This window comes from Desmodus rotundus, chromosome 2 (assembly GCF_022682495.2).
Source record: "Desmodus rotundus isolate HL8 chromosome 2, HLdesRot8A.1, whole genome shotgun sequence".
NCBI classification, from domain to species: domain Eukaryota; kingdom Metazoa; phylum Chordata; class Mammalia; order Chiroptera; family Phyllostomidae; genus Desmodus; species Desmodus rotundus.
The window spans coordinates 40,239,695-40,259,047 of NC_071388.1; the positions used below are offsets into that span (position 1 = coordinate 40,239,695).

A 19,353-nucleotide genomic window follows, 5' to 3' on the forward strand; every position below is an offset into this window, starting at 1 on the left:
TATTTGATGTTTTAAAAGTTTTTAATGTCAACTATTTCAAAAAATTCAAGAGGAGGGAACACTCCCAAGTTCATTTTATGAGGCCAGTATTATCCTAATTCTAAAACCAGATGAAAACACTACAAAAAATGAAAATTGTAGGCCAATATCCCTGATGGACATAGATGCTAAAATCCTCAACAAAATATTAGCAACCTGAATACAGCGATACATCAAAAAGATCATACATCATGGTCAAGTAGGATTTATTCTGGGAATGCAAGGTTGGTACAACATTCACAAATAAATGTGATATACCACATAAACAAAATGAAAGATAAGGACCACATAATCCTATCAATAGATGCGGAAAAAGCATTTGATAAAATCCAGCATCCATTTATGATAAAAACTCTCAGTAAAGTGGGAATAGAGGGAACACACCTAAATATTATAAGGCCGTATACAACAAACCCACTGCCAGCATCATACTCAATGGGCAAACACTATGAGTGTTCCCCTTAAGACTGAGACCAAGACAGGGATGTCCGCTTTCACCTCTCTTATTTAACATAGTACTAGAAGTCCAAACCATAGCAATCAGATTAGAAGAAGAAATAAAAGGCATCCAAATTGGAAAGAAAAAAGTAAAACTATCTTTATTTGCAGATGACATGATACTGTACATAGAAAACCTTAAAGATTTCACCAATAAACTACTAGAACTGAGAAATAAATTCATTAAAGTAGCAGGATACAAAAGTAATATCCAGAAATCTGTTGCATTTTTATATGCAAATAATGTACTATCTAAAAGGGAAATTAAGAAAAAAAATCCCATTCACAATTGCTTCAAAAAGAATAAAATACCACCCTGGCTTATGTGGCTCAGTGGGTTGAGCACCGGCCTGCTAACCAAAGGGTTACTGGTTCAATTCCCGGTCAGGGCACATGCCTGGGTTGCAGGCTAGATCCCCAGTAGGGGGCACTCAAGAGGCAACCACACACTGATGTTTCTCTCCCTCTCTTTCTCCTTCTCCTCTCTCTAAAAATAAACAAAATCTTTTTTTAAAAAAAAGAATAAAATACCTAGGAATAAACCTAACCAAGAATGTAAAAGACCTGTACTCAGAAAATTATAAGACACTGAAGAAAGAAATTGAAGAAGATACAAATAAATGGGAGCACATATCATGTTCATGAATCAGAAGAATTAACATCATTAAAATGTTCATGCTACCCAAAGCAATCTATAAATTCAACACAATTCCTAGCAAGATACCAATGATGTATTTCACAGAACTAGAACAAATTTTTCAAAAAACTATATGGACCCACAAAAGGCCCCACAAAGCAATAGCCATCCTGAGAAAGAGGAACAAAGTTGGAGGAATCATGTTACCTAATATCAAACTGTACTATAAGGCCATAGTAATCAAATAGCATGGTCCTGGCATAAGCAGATACTTGTATCAATGGAACAGAATAGAGAGTCCAGAAATAAACTCACACCTTCATAGTCAATTAATTTTGGACAGACAAAACAAGCACATACAATGGGCTAAAGACAATTTATTCAATAAATGGTATTGGGAAAATTGGATATATGTGTGCAGAAAAATGAAACCAGACTATCCTCTTACACCACACACAAGAATAACTTCAAAATGAATCAAAGACTTAAATGTTAGACCCAAAACCATGAAACTTCTAGAAGAAAATATAGGCAATACAGTCTCAGACACTGTAACAATATGTTTTCTGATATACCTCCTCAGGCAAGGGAAACAAAAGAAAAAATTAACAAATGGGACTATATCAAACTAAGAAGTTGTTGCACAGCAAATGAAACCATCAACAAAATAAAAAGACAACCCACTGAATGTGAGAACACATTCTCCTATACATCTGATAAGGGGTTAATATACGCATTTATATTGAACTTAAAAAATCAAGACCAAAAAAACAAACAATCCACATAAAAAATTGGCAAAGGATCTGAATAGACACTTCTCCAAAGAGGACATACAGATGGCCAATAGGCCTATGAAAAGATGCTCAACATCACTAATCATCAGAGAAATGCAACTTAAAACCAAAGTGAGATACCACCTCACACCTGTCAGAATGGCTATCATCAATACATCAACAACCAACAAGTGCTGGCAAGAATGTGGAGAAAGGGGAACTCCTTTGCACTTTTTTTGAGAATGCAGATTGATGCAGCCTCTGTGGAAAGCAGTATAGAGATACCTCAATAAATTAAAAATGTGACTGCCTTATGACCCAGTGATTCTACTTCTGGGAATATATTTTTAAAAAAAAAACCCAAAACACTAATTTGTAAGTACATAAGCACCCCTATGTTCACTCCAGTGTTATTTACAATTGCCAAGATATGGAAGCAGCCCAAGTGTCCATCAGTAGACGAGTGGATAAAACAACTATGGCACATTTACACAATAGAATACTACTTGGTCAGAAAAAAGAAGAAAATTTTACCCTTTGCAACAGCATGAATGGACCTAGAAATCATTATGCTAAGTGAAATAAGCCAGTCTGAGAAAGACAAATACCATATGATTTCACTCAGTTGTGGAATCTAATGAACAAACTGAACTAACAAGAAACATAGTAGACAGACTCATAGAGAGCAGGATTATAGCTATGGGAGTGGGGGGTTAAGGGGTGGAAGGATGGAGCAAAAAGGAAAAAGGACTCATGGACACAGACAACAGTGCACTGGTTGCAGGGTTGAGGAGGGTGTAAGGGGGATAAATGGTTGTGGAAAAAATACATTAAAATTGAAATTTTATATACAGGGTCTGGCAGAAATAAGGCTTGCTTCAGTATGGTGGGTAGGGTATGTGAATATCTCACACCAGATGGACAGCAGTTTGAACATTTCACTAAAAATATCATATGGTGTGCTTTAGTGTGATAGTTATATTATAAAATTACATGCTTATGATTTTGTAATAAAAGATTTTGGTCCTGGCTCGTGTGGCTCAGTGTATTGAGTGCCTGCCTGCAAACCAAAGGGTCACCATTCCCAGTCAGGGTACATGCCTGGGTTGCAGGCCAGGTCCCCAGTAGGGGGCGCATAAGAGGCAAGCACACATTGATGTTTCTCTCCCTCTCTTTCTCCCTTACCCTCTGTCTAAAAATAAATTTAAAAAATCTTTTAAAAAAGATTTTGTAATAAAAAAGGGCTGTTATTTGTGTCAGACCCTGTATTAAAAAACTGAATAAAAATTTAAAGACAAATGGAAAAATATTGGCACTATTTATGATACAGTTAATATTTTTACATATGAAGATCTTTTGCAAAGCAATTTAAAAATATAATACTCCTAATGGAAATATGGGCCAAGAACATAAACTAGAAATCCAAAAAACAAAATTATCAAACATAGTATAATCAAAAATGTCTTAAAGATTTTTATTTAAACATAAATATTTTAAATTTTATGTAATATTTAAACATAAAGTGTTTCAAAATGTCACTAATTTTTAAAATGCAGACTAAAACAATAAGAAAACAACTTTATGGTTAGACCATAAAATTGACAACAGTTTTACAAACTATAAGAATTAGCCTCGGGGTGGTGAGTAAAATAGAATGCCTATACACTGCTACTGGAAGCTTTGATTTAACCCTCTCAAAGACAATTTGGCTTAGAAATAGTTTCAAGACACTGAAAATATGCATTTTTTGAACTTTAATTATAGAGTTAGAGATTTATCTTGAGGAACTAATTGAACAACTATGCGATGATGTATGTGCATAGAACATCATACTATTGGAATTGCCAAACATTGGAAAAAAACACAAATCCAAAAAATAGGAGGTGGCTGAATAAATTACAGTGACTCCATGCAATAGACTGTAGGAAGACTCCAAAATATTTTAAGGATATTTAATATTTTGGAAATGTACAATATATTAATCAATTTTAAATATTATATATATATAGCCAATATTCTTTAAGACTCAAAAGAAATAATATACTTTTATACTGTTAATCTTGTGTACAGTAACTTCAGTAACTTATTGTGTTCTTTATAATTTGCTATATTTTTAATTTTTCTATAATTAGCATGAAAACATGAGGTTTTTAATATTGTATACAATAGGATTTTACTGCACCTGTTTAAAAGCTTTAACTTTATTGAGTTCCTTCTCAGATCTCTCATTGAAAAGGTTTAGTTCATTCATTTTGTTTGTGAGGGACTGTTTTTCATCACCATTTTTACTGTTCGACTTCTTGATAAAGTAAAGATCATTCTGTAAAAAGGAAAAAAGGTATATAAACATAATTTTAAATAACAATATTAAACATACACTAGTAAACATCTTACATTAAATTACTTGCTCCATTAAATATAATAATCAGATTTTTAAAAACCTTATTCTTCATGCTCTAACATCTCTAATATAATATACATGGATATTCACATAATTTTTTTCATTTTTATCATCAACTGATGTTTGGGGGTTAGTTTAAGTATATATGGTTATTGTTCAACCTGAATTTTTAGGTGATCACCATTTATGGGGAGAAATGAGAGGAGGGAGCCCAAGCTTTGGTTCAATACATGGTTCACCTTCTAGAGTTCACTGTTTGATTCAACCTGAGTCCCGGAAAATAAAAGCATTAGCTGTATGAAAAAGAATATGGTCTTGGCTAACAGTACAATCTCTGGAATCAGATGACAACAATACCTGCTTCCTTAGGGTGTTATGAGGATCAAAGAAGCTACTGGCAAACAGTATGCACAACAGCATTTGAAACCTCATGTATTGTTCATTATTATTAAATCATATATTGCTGGACACAAAAATGCCAGATAAGATCTAACTCCATAGGATGCATAAATGGGTAGTACATATATAGATATCAGTTTTCCAGCTTTATACCAGTTTGTATCCACCCTGAACCCAGAACAAGGTTTGTGCTCATAGCCCCTCTGCATGCCTAAAGCAAAAACTTTCTAGTTTTACGATCTGGCGCTCTCTCTCTCTCTCCATCTTCCCCTCTCTCTCTCTCTCTCTCTCTCTCCCTCTCTCTCTCTGTCCCTCTCTCTCTCTCCCCACCCACCTCTCTTGCCTCTCTTTTTCGTTCTCACTTCCTTCCTACCTTCTTCCTCCCCTCCTCTGTCTTTCTCATTGCCTGTATGTCTCTGGAGTATCAAGACCTAGAACTGCAGCAAGACAGTAAGAAGAGGAATTTTGCATAAATATGTGATTTTATAAAACTAACTTTAAGAACAACAAAAAATTAAATTTAAGGTGAATTTCAACCAGAAGAAATTAATTTCTGTTATGCAAAATAGGACATGGAGTGGCATGGGAGAGAGAATGCAGAATGACTTTATAATCTGATGCTGCTATTGAGAGCAACCTTCATTAGAAGGGTGATTAGCTTCAATATCTTTTAAAAATTCACTTGTATTTCTGTTTATCTCTCTATTAAAACCAGAGTTAGAATAGGCATAGTACTAATCCACTACATAATGGACAGAGCCCCAGGAGAGATAAAGGGGGACCAGCAGATGGTCCCGCAGCAATGCAGACACCACGGTCAAGAAGCATGTTCAGGTACCAGCTCACTTTCTTATGTTTCTGTAGCGTTAGTATTCTCATACTCTATGTAATTAAAACAATATCATTTACTGAGTACCTGCTAAAAAGCACTGTATTAAGATATAAACTGCTTCTAACTCTCCAAAATTCCATAAAATAGTATTAATTTTTTTCCATTTAATAGATGAGTAAACTACAGCTCAGAAAAGTTAAAATAGGAGTGGTATAACCTTGACATTCAAAACTAATTCTTTCTGTTTCCAAAATATGTGCTCTTTTCTACTAAACCAAGGAAACCATTAATAATACATTGCATCAGGCTACTATAAACCAAAATTTTGTCATCATAAAATAAAATTTGTTTTGATGTAAAAAAAATTAACACCTCCCTTTCTCCTTGGTTAGCCCTAAAGGAGTTCAGGGCAATTCTTCTCACAGCCACTAGAGGACACTCATCACTAGTCCTTCCCAGCAGTTTAAGAAAACATTTAAACCATTCTGAGTTCTCATCCTTTCAAGCCCATGCTCTCTCACTCCTTCACTCTCACTCTCTGATTAAACTTTAACATAGGTATTATATTAGATAGGTTCCCCTAACATAGGTTTTTATATTGCCATAAATATTTAATATACCTAAATTTTAAGAATATTTTCACCTTAACAAAATCAAGTTATTTGAAATTTGTTACTAAGTAAATATCTGAATAACAACAATAGATGACCCATGAAAGAGTATCTTCTTTTCGAGATTATTTCATAGATAAAGGGTAGTCAGGTTATCATGGCAGATGCATAATAGAAAACTGGGATTTATCAATGTTTTAAATCACTAACAGTATTTTGAAGTCACTTGAACCAGGGATCAAATCCTAGCTCCCCACGTATTGTACTAGCTACATAACTATGGCAAATTACTTAATCTGTAAAACAAGTAATAATATCTTCCTCACAAAATATTTATATAGATTATAAAAATAAAATACTGAAGGCATATGATATACATAGTATATTGTAAATGCATAACCAATAGTAATGTTACATTTCACAGTCAGGATAGAAATATATATATATTAGTTCATACATTTGTTATATATGTGGGTAGCTTGGCAAGCAGCTATCCAAACTAAAGTCTTAGAAACATGTTCTCTTAAAATAGAATGACTAATAACTAGCATATCTTAAGCATAAGAATGTTTTGGATAAGTTACATGAAGCTTTTTGATCTGTGTTTCCAAAAGGCCAAGTGTAGATTTTTTCTCCTCCAACATCTTTTTAAGTTCAACAATTTTTGCTTCAAGAGCTTGTTTTTCTTCTGAATTAATTTCTCCCTTTAACCGTGACATTCGGCGTTCCATTTGTTGAATGTGAAAATCCTGTTACAGTTTTTAAAAATAAGTTAGTAAGGAGAAACAAATGGTGCAAACCATTTCTATAAAAATAAAGACACAGTAAAGAGTTTCTCATGAGTTGGCCTCGGTATTATCACATACTAAAGTCACTTTAAACCTTCAATAATTTAGGATAAAAATCCTTCTTACCCTAAAGGGAGAAAGAGCAACCTATTCTTCAACAACCAGGGCACATGATAGTGACATATAAGCAATCTGAAAACATAACAAAGTCATATAAGGAGCTATTTATCATACTACCATGATGGAGCCTCAGTAAATCCACTGGATATACGTGGACATGAATTTTTGAGGGTACATTTTTAAGGGATGCACAAAAATGATATAGTCCTAAATTGTTAGCCAAAAAAGTCTCAAAACTTCTAATGAATTATTTTTTAAATTATACTGTAGCATCTGTAATTTTGAGAAACTAAAATTATAATGGATGAGAAGATTAAGATGTAGAGAGGGAGAACATTAAGAAACTAATGAGACAGATCACATAAATAGATGAAATAAGGAAAAACTGAAAAAATACTTTTAACCTATTAGTCTAAGGATGCGGGAGGGAAAGCCTAAGTCTGCACAACTAAGAACTAACACACAGTTTTTCTAGGCTTCAGATGTCCAACTTGTTTTGTTTTACTCTGCATTCTGTGTTCAGCTGGCCCAGGTTCCTTTAAGGCATGGTTCTCTCTCACTAGAGTTGTCTCCTCTTACTTGTTTATTTCAGAGCAAGAAAACATAGTACTTAAGGCTCCCTCACCCTACTATTGATATAACGTGATACCTCATCTTCAATATCTGTCTATCCCACAAGAGTGCTTAGAAATCTTTGTTTTCTCAGAAGACTGCAGTATCTTACGTCACAACCATAACAAATCAGAATGGAAGATATTCATAAGAGTAACATCTACCTGACTGTACATAATTTCTTGCTGCTTCAAGGTTTCAAAATCCAGTTTATGTAACTGATGGTTGAAGTTCTTTAGAGAGGAACGGGTTCCTTCAATTTCTGATATGACAGCTTTTTCTTTTGTTGTCTCAGTCTGTAATTCCTGAACTTTCTTAAATAGCACGTCTTTCACTAAGTTCAATTGAACTCCCACTTCCTGATGATAAGGATAATAGTGATTAATGAAATTATAATTCCTTAAAATATTTTATTTTATAAACAATATAATTTAGGGGCTTATAATGAACCTCCAACATTTTAGCCCTTGAGATATAAAGGCCTCCCCACAATTTCAACAAATTGCCAGCATTTCCTGCAGTCTGCTCCAGTAGACTGGAATAGTAGTTTTCTATTTCTGCCATGTTCCTTGATCTGTCATCTTATTTCTGCCCCACCTTGGACTTAGGGCTTGGCCATTCCACTGGTTTCCTTAGAAAAGAAAATATACTGGAGATACACAGCATATAGGTTCACAAAGTTTACTGAAGTCTTAAGGGTGATACAGGGAAGAAATCACATCGCCAATCTCTACCTTCTTTAGGTCGCTATCCAGTGGTGAGCAGGTAAGTGTTTAATTAACCACCAGCTTTCCAGTGGATGAGAGACTGAGGGGAGAGGCTGGTTTTAATAGTGTAAATACTCCCACTATACCCAATTTCAAGCTACTGAAATGATTCCACTAAATTCAGAGTCAGGAAGAGAAACACGGTAGTAGACCATTATGCAGCATTTCCATTTTACAATATAATCTTACGTAACATTAAGAGCATAGGTAAGAGTAAAATAATTTGGAAGTGATGAGTGCTGAGTAATTATTACTTTTGTTTTTGATATAATTTATTGAATTGTAAGTCTATATAATTTAATTTTTAATAGTAGCTATGTTTAACAGCTAACTTGCAAAATTCTAGAAAATCTAACTATCATTTCTTGTGAACTGGTAAGGCTGGCCCCAACACACCAACTGGCACGACATCTTACCCACACATGCTTCCAGCTGGCCTCGTTCCTGTGCAGCCCTACAGGAAGTAGAAACCAATCCCCATTCCCACTGCTCCTTTCTTAGGAGGCAGAGCTGTCTAGACCTCAAAGCTTCACAACAAATGAATTCTAGGCTTCAAATAGATCTACCATGACAACATGTACTGAAAGTCATCATTTTAAAATGTTGAAATAATTTCCCTCTGTGCTCTTATATGCAGATTAGCATATTTTCCTTTAGCAACCAATGAACCTCAATATAAAACAACAGACATCCATGACTGGAACATCTAAAAGTTCACAAATCAAGAAATATAATCAGATATAATCAAATGAAATGCATTATTTTTCATATAATAGACAATTTGCATTGGATTTAATACCTTTCAACGAGTGCCAGGTAGAGTTTTCAAGTCAGTGTTTAGTGATGAATAATAACACAGTACATCTCAAAATATATAGGGTTGGGATTTTTCCAAACAAACAAATAAAATACAGCAGCCACAAAAATCAAAATTATTAATACAATCCTGCTAGAGCACACTTAATACAAATACTGCAATCTTATTTTTTTTCAAATTCAGCTAACTTCTTCAGAATTGTTATTAGTTCTTCATTCTGTCACCAAAAAGTCTATTTCACATGCATTTCACAGTTTTTAAAGATTTCTCATAAGTTCTAAAACTGTCCCATCTCATGTGCTACAGGAGACTCATGCTCTTAGGGAAAAAAAAAAACCTTAAAAAAATAATGTTGCACTCAAACACCACCGAAGTCAAGACTGCAGCATGAATTCATTACCCAGGAATTTTAAACATACAGCAACACACTGTGGAAGCTGATTCTATCCAAATAGAAGTGAAACCATCCTCGAAATAAACCTCAGCAAATGGGGGACTTTGCCACCATCTTCAGCTGCTCCCTCTGCTCCCCCCACAACAACAACAACAAAAAGATTAAAAGGAAGTAGTGCCTACAGTGTCAGGTCACACAAGTTACTTTGAAGTTTTCAAAGAACAAATGGTGACCCAATCTTTTCCAGTTTGTCAACATTGGCTTCAATGCTACCAATATGCCAAAGAGATTAAGGTAGAAGGGAGGGGGATGCCAGCAGAGTTAGGAAAGTGATAGCATTTAGGAGCCCGATTACTGATAAATGATGCCAGACTTTAAGAGATAGTACTAGCAGATGATGAAAAAATACAGGTAGTGAATGTAGACCATTAGGGGGAAATTGATCACAAAAAATGATAATTATATAGAAATCAGTTATAAAACAAGGGAGCCCTTTCCAAGGTGCATTTTCAATATGAGAACATACATATGTGGCTGACAAGCAGGAACATGGACACAGTAGGCATTGAGAGGGCACAGAATCTAAGGTACAGGGGCTACCTTGAAAAGACAACATCAAGTTTAATGCTGAAAGTGGAGCAAATGGAGAATGAGGAGCTTGAGAGAGCAGGTCACCAAGAGCCTCAGAGGCAATAAAAAGAGGACCGAGGATGCTGATTACAAATGCGATCACACCAAAAAGCAGAGCCTCTTAAAAGACTGTCTGCTCCTCTGATCTTAAGAGTCTAACTAATTCACGGCTGCTAAATTCGCTGTGATTTTCTTTAACTGAAACGAAACTTTACCTTCACACTTTTGTCTTCCTCCTTTAGCATATCTTCCAAACTGGTAGCTTTCTCTTCTGCTGACATAGTTTTCTCAGTTATCTCCTTTAATTTTTTTTTGGCAATCTCATTATAATTTTTAATTTTGTATAACCTAGAAAGGGTTTATGAAGAAAAAACAGAAAACATGTCTAAAGGTATTTCATGCAAACAAATAAGAAATAGTTTGTCCAATGATTTCTTCATATAACTTGAAGGTTTCTTTTACCATCAACCTTTTTATTACCAATACATATTTAATAGGCCATAAAAATATTGTGCCTAAGCTTGTCTGATGAAAAGCCTGGGATATTTTTAAGTTTAGTAACTATAATTTTATAATTATTTAACAAAAAAATTTATTTTTCTAGATGTAGTCAAAAACTATAAATGTATTTAAATATCTTTTTCTTACCTTGCTGTTTCTTCATGAATATCCTTCTTTAATTGGGAAGTATTTTTCCTCAGAGCTTCTAAATCACTGGAACTTCTATTCACAGTGGCTTTTAAAGAATCCAGCTATTTATTAGTTAACAAACAGAAATTATATATTTATTCTATATTTTGTACATTAATTTCATTTCCAAAAAGTTTTATTTGGAACACTTTACTTTCTAACCTTCATCATTCCCATAAACATGGTAGTCATACTGCTGTTAAAACATATTAACAGTTTTTCTTTTTGACCTAATATTAAGTTTTAAATAACTTGTATAATACTGGCAAATTATAGAGACCCACATATATGTATTTAAAAGACATCAGAGCAAAACTTCACAACATTGGATTTGACAATGATTTCTTGGATGTGACACCAAAGGCACAGGGAACAATAGAAAATAGACAAACTGGACTTCATGAAAATTGAAAACTCTTGTGGATCAAAAGATAGTATCAATACAGTAAAAAGGCAATGCACAGAATGGGAGAAAATTTGCAAATCGCTATGTGATAAAGGATTAATATCCAGAATGTACGGAGATCTCCTAAAACTCAATAACAACAACAAGAAGATTCGAAACTGGGCAAAGGGTCTCCCTCAATAGGCATTTCTCCAAAGAAGATATACAAATGACCAATAAGCACAACAGATGCTCTACATTATTGACCACAAGGAAAACGCAAACCGAAACTACAATAAAATTCCATGTCACACACACCAGGGTGGCTACTACTGAAGGAAGGAAGGAAGGAGGAAGGGAGGGAAAAAATAGAGAAGGGGAAGGGAGAGGGAAAAGCAAGGAAAGGAAAAGAAAAAAAAATAACAAGTATTGGTGAGGATGTAGAAAAATTAACTCTGTTGGTACAGCCACTGTGGAAAACAGTATGGCACTTCCTCAAAATTAAAAATAAAATTACCACATGGGTCAGCAATTCTGAGGCAACTGTATATCCATGTTCACAGCAGCATTATTGACAATAGCTGAAACATGGAAGCAACCCAAATGTCCGTAGATAGAGGGACAGATAAACAAAATGTGGTATACACGTAAAATGGAATAGTATCCAGCCTTAAAAAGGAAGGAAATTTTGACATATGCTGCAACATGGATGAATCTTGAGAATATTATACTAAGTAAAATGAGTGAAATAAGCCGGTCACAAAATGCTGTGGGATTCCGCCTACATAAGGTACTTAGGGTAGTCAAAACCATAGAGACAAAGGAGAATGGCAGTTACCGGAGGCTGGTAGGAGGGAGGAATGCGGGGTTATTGTTTAATGGGTACAGAGTTTCAGTTTTACAAGAAAAAAAAAGAGTTATGGAGATGGACGGTGGTGATGGTAGCCCGATGGGAATGTATTTAATACCAGTGAACTTAAAATGATTAAAATGGTAATTTGTATGTTATGTATATTTTACCAGAATAAAAAAATTGGAGAAAAGAATGTGTTACAACATGGATGAACCTTGAAAATGTTATGTAAATAAATGAATTCAGTCATAAATCCTACATTATATAACTTCACTTATATGAAATATCTAAAGTAGGCAAGTCCACCGAGCTGTAAAGTAGATTAGCAGTTACCAGGGACTGGATGGAAGGGGGAAAGGAGAGTGACTGCTAATGGGTGTGGGGTTCTTTATAGAGAGACAGAAATATTCTAAAATTAGATGATGGTGATGTTTGCACAATTCTGTGGATACACTAAAAACCACTGAATTGTATACTTTAAAGAGGTGAATTATGACATGTGGATTATATCTCAATAAACAAAACATGAATGAATGAATTCCTAAATGAATGAATAAAGAAATCCATGTATTCTTTTCTGAAATTTGCTTAAACTTTTAAATGTTTAAAAATAAGATATTAGCAGTGACATTTAACTTAGGCAAGAAATTCATTTATTTTACTTTTTTAGGATCTTCTGTAATTGTTCTCTTTGGGCAAAAGAAAAATCTTTCCTTCTTTATCAGAAACAACAAGCATAACAATTTATAGAATAAAATGCCCTATAATATTTCAATTTCCCACCTAAACAATGTTAATTTCAGATAAGACACAAATTTCATAAAGATCTCTTTATTGCTAACTGAGGGGATTGTGACCTCGCCCTATGGAATAATCTAGTTAGCATGAATGCCGCAAAAGAAGAAAAGAACAAAATGGAAGTTTTCCGTTCTCATAGCTATTTCTTCTCTCTTAGTTCGACCACTACATTGACCTACCACCAGACTGAAATTTATTGCTTAACAAGATGAGGAACTGAACTTAAACAGGTAGCTCCACCTAGAATTTCAGAGTTAAAACCACCATACGCGACTCACTGGAAAGACACTTCAAGTTATCAGTGATGTCAATATTGACCTTCACATTTTCCCATTTGTCCTTTATCTTAAAATTATGATTTCCAGTGTAGACCCTTTGGGAGCCTTTTGCCTTAGTTCACTAACAAAATATGTGACAGGCAAGCTGGACACTGTACCACTCCAGGGGGGCCCTCCACACCGCCTGTGATGTACATGGCACCCCTCTGACACCTTCAGTCAGAGTATCCTAAAATTTCCACAACATGAAGAAATGAAACAGAAAGAACTAAAAGGCAGTTCCTTAAAGGAAAGGCTTTGTGCTTATTTTTAGTTGACATACCTCATCCTTCATCTGATTTCTATTAGCTTCATGATGCTGATATTCCGTTCTACACTTCAAAACTTTACGATCAGCAACAGAAATTCTTTTCTCATACTCTGCATTATTTCCAATCTCACTTTCCAAAAACTTGATCTTTTCTTTAACCAAACTTTCTTTTTCTCTTATTTCCTGCTTTATCTCCGCTAATGCCTAGGATTAAAAAAAAAAAGTTAAATATATGTTTAATATGATGAACAGAACAAAAACTAAAAAGAATTTAGTTTTATTTTTATATTATCATATTTAATATTTATTTTATCAAAACTTCTTAAGAGAATGTTTTTGAGAGAGACTATATTTATATGAATTAAAACAAAATATTAATATACTACACACCAAAAATAATAAGCTCATATTTTTAAAGGTCTCTATATTTCCTTTAATCTACTTGGTACCTTACTAAAGAGATGAGGAAAATATCAACCTTTTATAAATGAAAGGTGACATCTAAAAAATATAAGAGTGTTAAATATTTTTTCACATAGAAAGTAGAATTTCAGTGAACTTTTCCAAATGTTTCATATGACCAGTTTTTTTTTTCTTCATCTTTTGTAAGTAGCATTTTAGCTATTGGCTTCAATAGGAATGCCTTCACTCAGGCTTTTTGCTGGTCTTGATTACACAAAATTAATAGAATATACAAAGCAGTAAATGAGATGTGGACAAAGTACTATAGAAACAAAGAATAAAGTCTACCCAAGAGCTATTATTAAAAGGCATTATCTAAGAGGTTTAAGTTAGGTCAGGCCTAAAAAGATAAGTGGAGATGCATAAAAACTCCAGTGTGGTTAAAGCACAGGGTGGGAGGGCAGGGATGGAATGGGGATACATTAAGAGAGGGTGGGTGTACAGATGAAAGGGATGAGACTGGAAAGGTAGAAGTTGGAGCCAAACAGTGAAGAAACTCAATTTTTTAATTGTCACATTAAAGAGGGTCAACTTTCGAGCAATGTGGAACGAAGATGATTGTAGAGCTGGGGAATAAAAAAATCAATGCAATATTTTAGAGAAGAAAAATTTATCCTAAAATAACATTTCTTTCAAGTTTTCCAAAATGGGGTCCCACCAAACAACTTATCCCAGGAGATGGGGTTGGAGGAGGCATGTGATCTGAAATCAGTAAGTTTTAGAAATGCTGTATATAATAGTGTACATATTAGTATATTCAATGGATATATGTTTGAGATGCACTGCATTTAAAAAAATTGTTTTATCTAGTATTCCTGTATGCTCTCTATAACAATTAACACTCTATAATTGTAGCATTCTATATATCGGCTGTGTTCATTCAACCACACGACAGGTCAAAGTTATATATAAAATTCTAGAATTTCCTGCCTTATATTGATTTTTCTACTACTTAATCAAATGCTTTAATATCTATGTTAATGTCCACATTATTTAACAGTGCTACCTATTCACAGTTAAGTTTTCATATAGGTAATGCTTATAAGTAATATCCCAAAATTTTTACACTGGATAAAAGCATAATAGAAAAAATATTTCTAAATAATATAAGTTTCTTTTGAGAAGCCAATTTCAGGATCTGTGGTCAGACTCCTGAGCGGACTGCAGCTCAGAAGACACTGAGAAGGCAGGTGCTGTTCCAGAGGAAAAGGAACAAAAGGGTCTAATCTCTGATTTACCCTCCAGCGATGTGAGCTGGTCCCCCTGGCTCACCACTGCTGACTTGCACCTGTCTCCTCAGTGCTGTGTTCAGTGGAGTCATGTTGGTATGGAAGCTGATTCACTACAGAAATCAGAAATGTTACAGATCGGGAGCCAGTTGTTCAACACTAAGAAGCATACCTCTACCTAAGGAGATGTTTCTGAGCACCTTCCCTATTCTGCTACAATAGACAGCCAGGAGATATCAACCTGTAAGTAAGGAACCACTGTGAATATGACAAGTTGTGTATGCTGGCAAATCAGCAGGCTGTGTCAATTCAGCTGTGGGGTTCTATAAGAATTCAATTGTGGATGTGCAGTCTTAGATTGGACACATTTTATTTATGCAGAGGAAGTAGTCAGGAATCACTGTTTGAAAGCAGTAAGAAGTCAAGAAAGAGTAACCAACATCAGCATTAAGAATTAAGAGGAACTCATAGTTAAGATTGGTTCTTGTCTCTCTCAGGGAGGTGCATGCCATTTTGTTGATAAAATGTTGGTCACTTAACAGAAATTTAAAACAACAGAATTGCACACACTTGCAAATAACAAGTTGCATATAACAAGTAAACTGCATCCAGATACCAAATTTCCAAGCTCAGTGATCTGAGCTGCTTGCCAAATGCCTTTCCATGAACTAGATGCAGAATGTTAACACATCTTCTCATCTGTCTTCCTTCCTTCTCAATCCCTTCTCCTTCCCAACTTTCCCTAATTTTCCCATTTTTACTTACCACTATTTGACCTCTTAATGAATTCCAAAAAATAGTTCCAAATTTTTGGAAAGTAGCAAAAGATAACACTAGCTCTGCATTTAATCAGTGTGGTATTCCTCCCCTTCTGAGCTTCTAGCCCATCATTAGTGCCTCAGCCCCGAAAGTGAAACTTGATTGCCATCCCAGTTTCCTTCGTGACTCTCCCTCCTTTCTCTCGGCTCTCCAAAAGTCCCATTCCCCCACACCTAACTGTGTGCACCAATAGCACACATGTTAAATCCAAGGCACCTTAAACAGCCCTGTGTAAGTAGGGCATTGATTTTACCACAATAATGTTATCCATGAGCTTTTTCTTGTTCCACATTTCAGAGACAGCAGGATTTAGTCTTTGTCATATCATAAATATTATATATAAAATCACATTTCTAAATGGATATAGACTCAGCTCTGAACAACTTTACCAAAACTACTAAATCTCCTACAAAAGTGAATTTCAAATACCAATGTGATTTACATTTGAAATGAGTTAGTTAAATACAAAAGAGATAAATACAGCTGAACTTTGCAAGGACCAAATAACTCCTTTACCAAGGCACAGTTATCGATGTCTTGATCTCTCTTCTGCATCTGTTCTATTGTGTTTTCCCACTGTTTAATGAATTCTTGTCTTTCATTATGAATCTTACGAAAGTCTTGCGCTGCCTTCTCCAATTCTAACTGTCAAATAGAGAGCAAATAACATTTCTGTGAATGTAAGTGCTTTTGCCAACATCCGTTTGACAATTACGAAGTAAAAATCTTCACTACACCAACCTGGGCACTTAGAGTCTCTGTAAGTTCGTTGTCAAGTAATTTTTTTCTCCGATTACCTTCCAAAGTCAGTCTCTCTAACTGCAGAGTCAGTGCCTATGAGATACGTGCAAAAAAAAGTCGTGATTATCACTGATTAACTCAAAAGCTGTTAGCCCATCTCACACTGAGTGTTATATTATAGATATATATATATATAATATTTGATATCTAAAACACCTACAAAATATATAGACTATCTTTTAACATCAAAGTGCTGCATTCAAAACTCATTATTTTTTAAAAGACTTGTAACACATGTTTAAGTATGTTAGGAAAAAAGATTAAACAATTTTCCACTTAAAATAATGCATTTGATATTAAGTCTACTAGAAAGTGGCATGTTTCATAATACTAAAGTATTACCAGATTTCACTACAAGTAGATTGTAAATAATGATAATAATAACATATTAAATAATTAATAGCACTTAGGTCTCAAATTAGCAAAAACTATATGTAACAGTCAAATTATGATTTAGACAAAATAAGTTAAAATACTTATACATAGTTCAAGCATAAAACTTTTCTGAAATGCTTTTGAGAACTCTTCGCAGTCAGGATTCTTAACCTGGAGTCCAAGGATCCCTAAATGGTCAATGGGCTTCGGAGGATCTAAACAACTTTCAGCAAAATTTTGTAAGTATTTGCATATAATCATTTTTATAGAGACAGAATACTTGGCTTTATTAGACTATAAAAGGAAACTCTGACCCCCAAAATGTTTAAGAACTACTGCTTTAAAATTCTAAGTCCACTTACATAAAAAGGTTAATACACTACAGATTCAGAGAAAACCTAACATTACAATTTCTAATCTCTCACCCTAATTTTATTATCGTCTCGTTGTGCGTACTTCTGAAGAGTGAGGGCATCGCTGTCTTTGTGGGCGGATTCTTCTAACCAGGCCTCCAGTGCTTGCTGGTCCCAGTTCATTTGACATTTCAAACTATCCAATTTATGAGTCAATTTAAATATGTTGTTCTAATACCCAAAGAGAGGGGATGGGGGAGGTTACAAAACATTATTTACTATATGAACTAAAATAAAACATAATATTTCATATCATAAAGAACATATAAAAAAGGAAAGAGGAAATCCTGTCCCTGTATCTGACCTCCAAATGAATATACCATATTTAATTACATAACTGTCACACTTTTATTTTATTTCTTTAGTTGTAAAATAGAGGAGAAATGATTTTACAAGTTGAGAACAATAGTTGAGCCACAGTTTGCTTGAAAAGGCTTTATGGTAGCTCCCCCAAAGCAATCTCATTTTCATTCCCCCACTGCCACCCCAGGTGAATATGCAATCTTAGTAAAAATAATGCACTCGATATGCTAACTGAAGCCTAACGCAAGTCCCCTTCAGCTGCATTTCCAACCAGATCATTGCCTCTAAGAGCCCTCTTATACAGAAATTACGGAAGCACTTTTAGTTGAAATAAATATAGCAGTTAAAAAGATAAAAATATTTCTGTACCTGTATTCATTTAACAACTCTGGGTTCGTAAAAGAAAACCAATGAATATACAAATACAAATTAATAAAATATGTATGTGTGCCCTCTCTCTCCCTTCCTTTCTCCCTAAAATCAATAAGCATATCTTCGGTTAAGGATTAAAAAATATATGTGTGTGTATGTGTATATATACATATATGTGTGCATTTCATATTCATATGCATATGTAAAGAGAAGAATCAAATTTGGGAAGAATGACCAAACCAAGTAACTAAAAACTAAGGAAAAGAAAAAAATAGGTACAGTACTATTTAATACTATTAATTAATTAATTAATACTATTAATTAGTACTATTTAATACTATTCACAAGCTGATAAGTTAATATGAAAGGTACAAGTTTTGAATGAATAAATATGGCTAGTATTGTATAGCAGGCAACCAACGTGGCACTTTGCACATAGTAAGGCTCAGTGAGTACTTGGTAAATGAACGCTGGGAAAATAAATGTAACATTCTGTCATGGTTCCATTCAAATCACAGCTCCCTCTACCCTTTATTGTCCAAGAAAACAATGTAAGTAAATGTCAGGAAACACTTGAATGCCTTTCCCATACAGACAAAAAAAAGTCTATGTTTGTTTGGTGAGGGAAGAAGGAACAATGGCCCAAAATTTTAAGTGACATTTCAACACATACTTCCTTATCACTTTTCTTCTCCCGTATTGAAGCCATCTCACTTTCCAGCCGTTGGATTTCATTCTTCATTCTACTCAGTTCTCTTTCGGCAATGATCTTAAAATGCTCTTCACTTTCAATCTCATGTTCTCTTGCTTTGCAAAGAGACTACAGAAAAATATAAAAGATAGAAAGACTTTTTAACTTTTAATATTAAAAAATATTTATAGTAATCCATTAGACAAAAACATGACAAAATTACCACAAAAAGCTTACATGAAGTATTATTAATTCC

The 19,353-nt window shown here is 34.3% G+C and overlaps 1 protein-coding gene across 2 annotated transcripts in view; it reads right to left on the bottom strand.

The window, feature by feature from the left end:
• Positions 1-19,353, bottom strand: part of CCDC39 (coiled-coil domain 39 molecular ruler complex subunit) — a 45,819-nt gene that overhangs the window by 16,855 nt on the left and 9,611 nt on the right. For both annotated transcript variants that reach the window (XM_053918119.2, XM_024563906.4), the window contains exons 3-12: positions 19,080-19,226; positions 17,744-17,902; positions 16,884-16,976; positions 16,659-16,787; positions 13,645-13,836; positions 10,967-11,070; positions 10,534-10,666; positions 7,875-8,069; positions 6,775-6,939; positions 4,130-4,267 (exon numbers count right to left, since the gene is read on the bottom strand). In XM_053918119.2, coding sequence (XP_053774094.1) covers positions 4,130-4,267; positions 6,775-6,939; positions 7,875-8,069; positions 10,534-10,666; positions 10,967-11,070; positions 13,645-13,836; positions 16,659-16,787; positions 16,884-16,976; positions 17,744-17,902; positions 19,080-19,226 — 1,455 coding nt within the window. The remainder of the gene's footprint in view (positions 1-4,129; positions 4,268-6,774; positions 6,940-7,874; positions 8,070-10,533; positions 10,667-10,966; positions 11,071-13,644; positions 13,837-16,658; positions 16,788-16,883; positions 16,977-17,743; positions 17,903-19,079; positions 19,227-19,353) is intronic.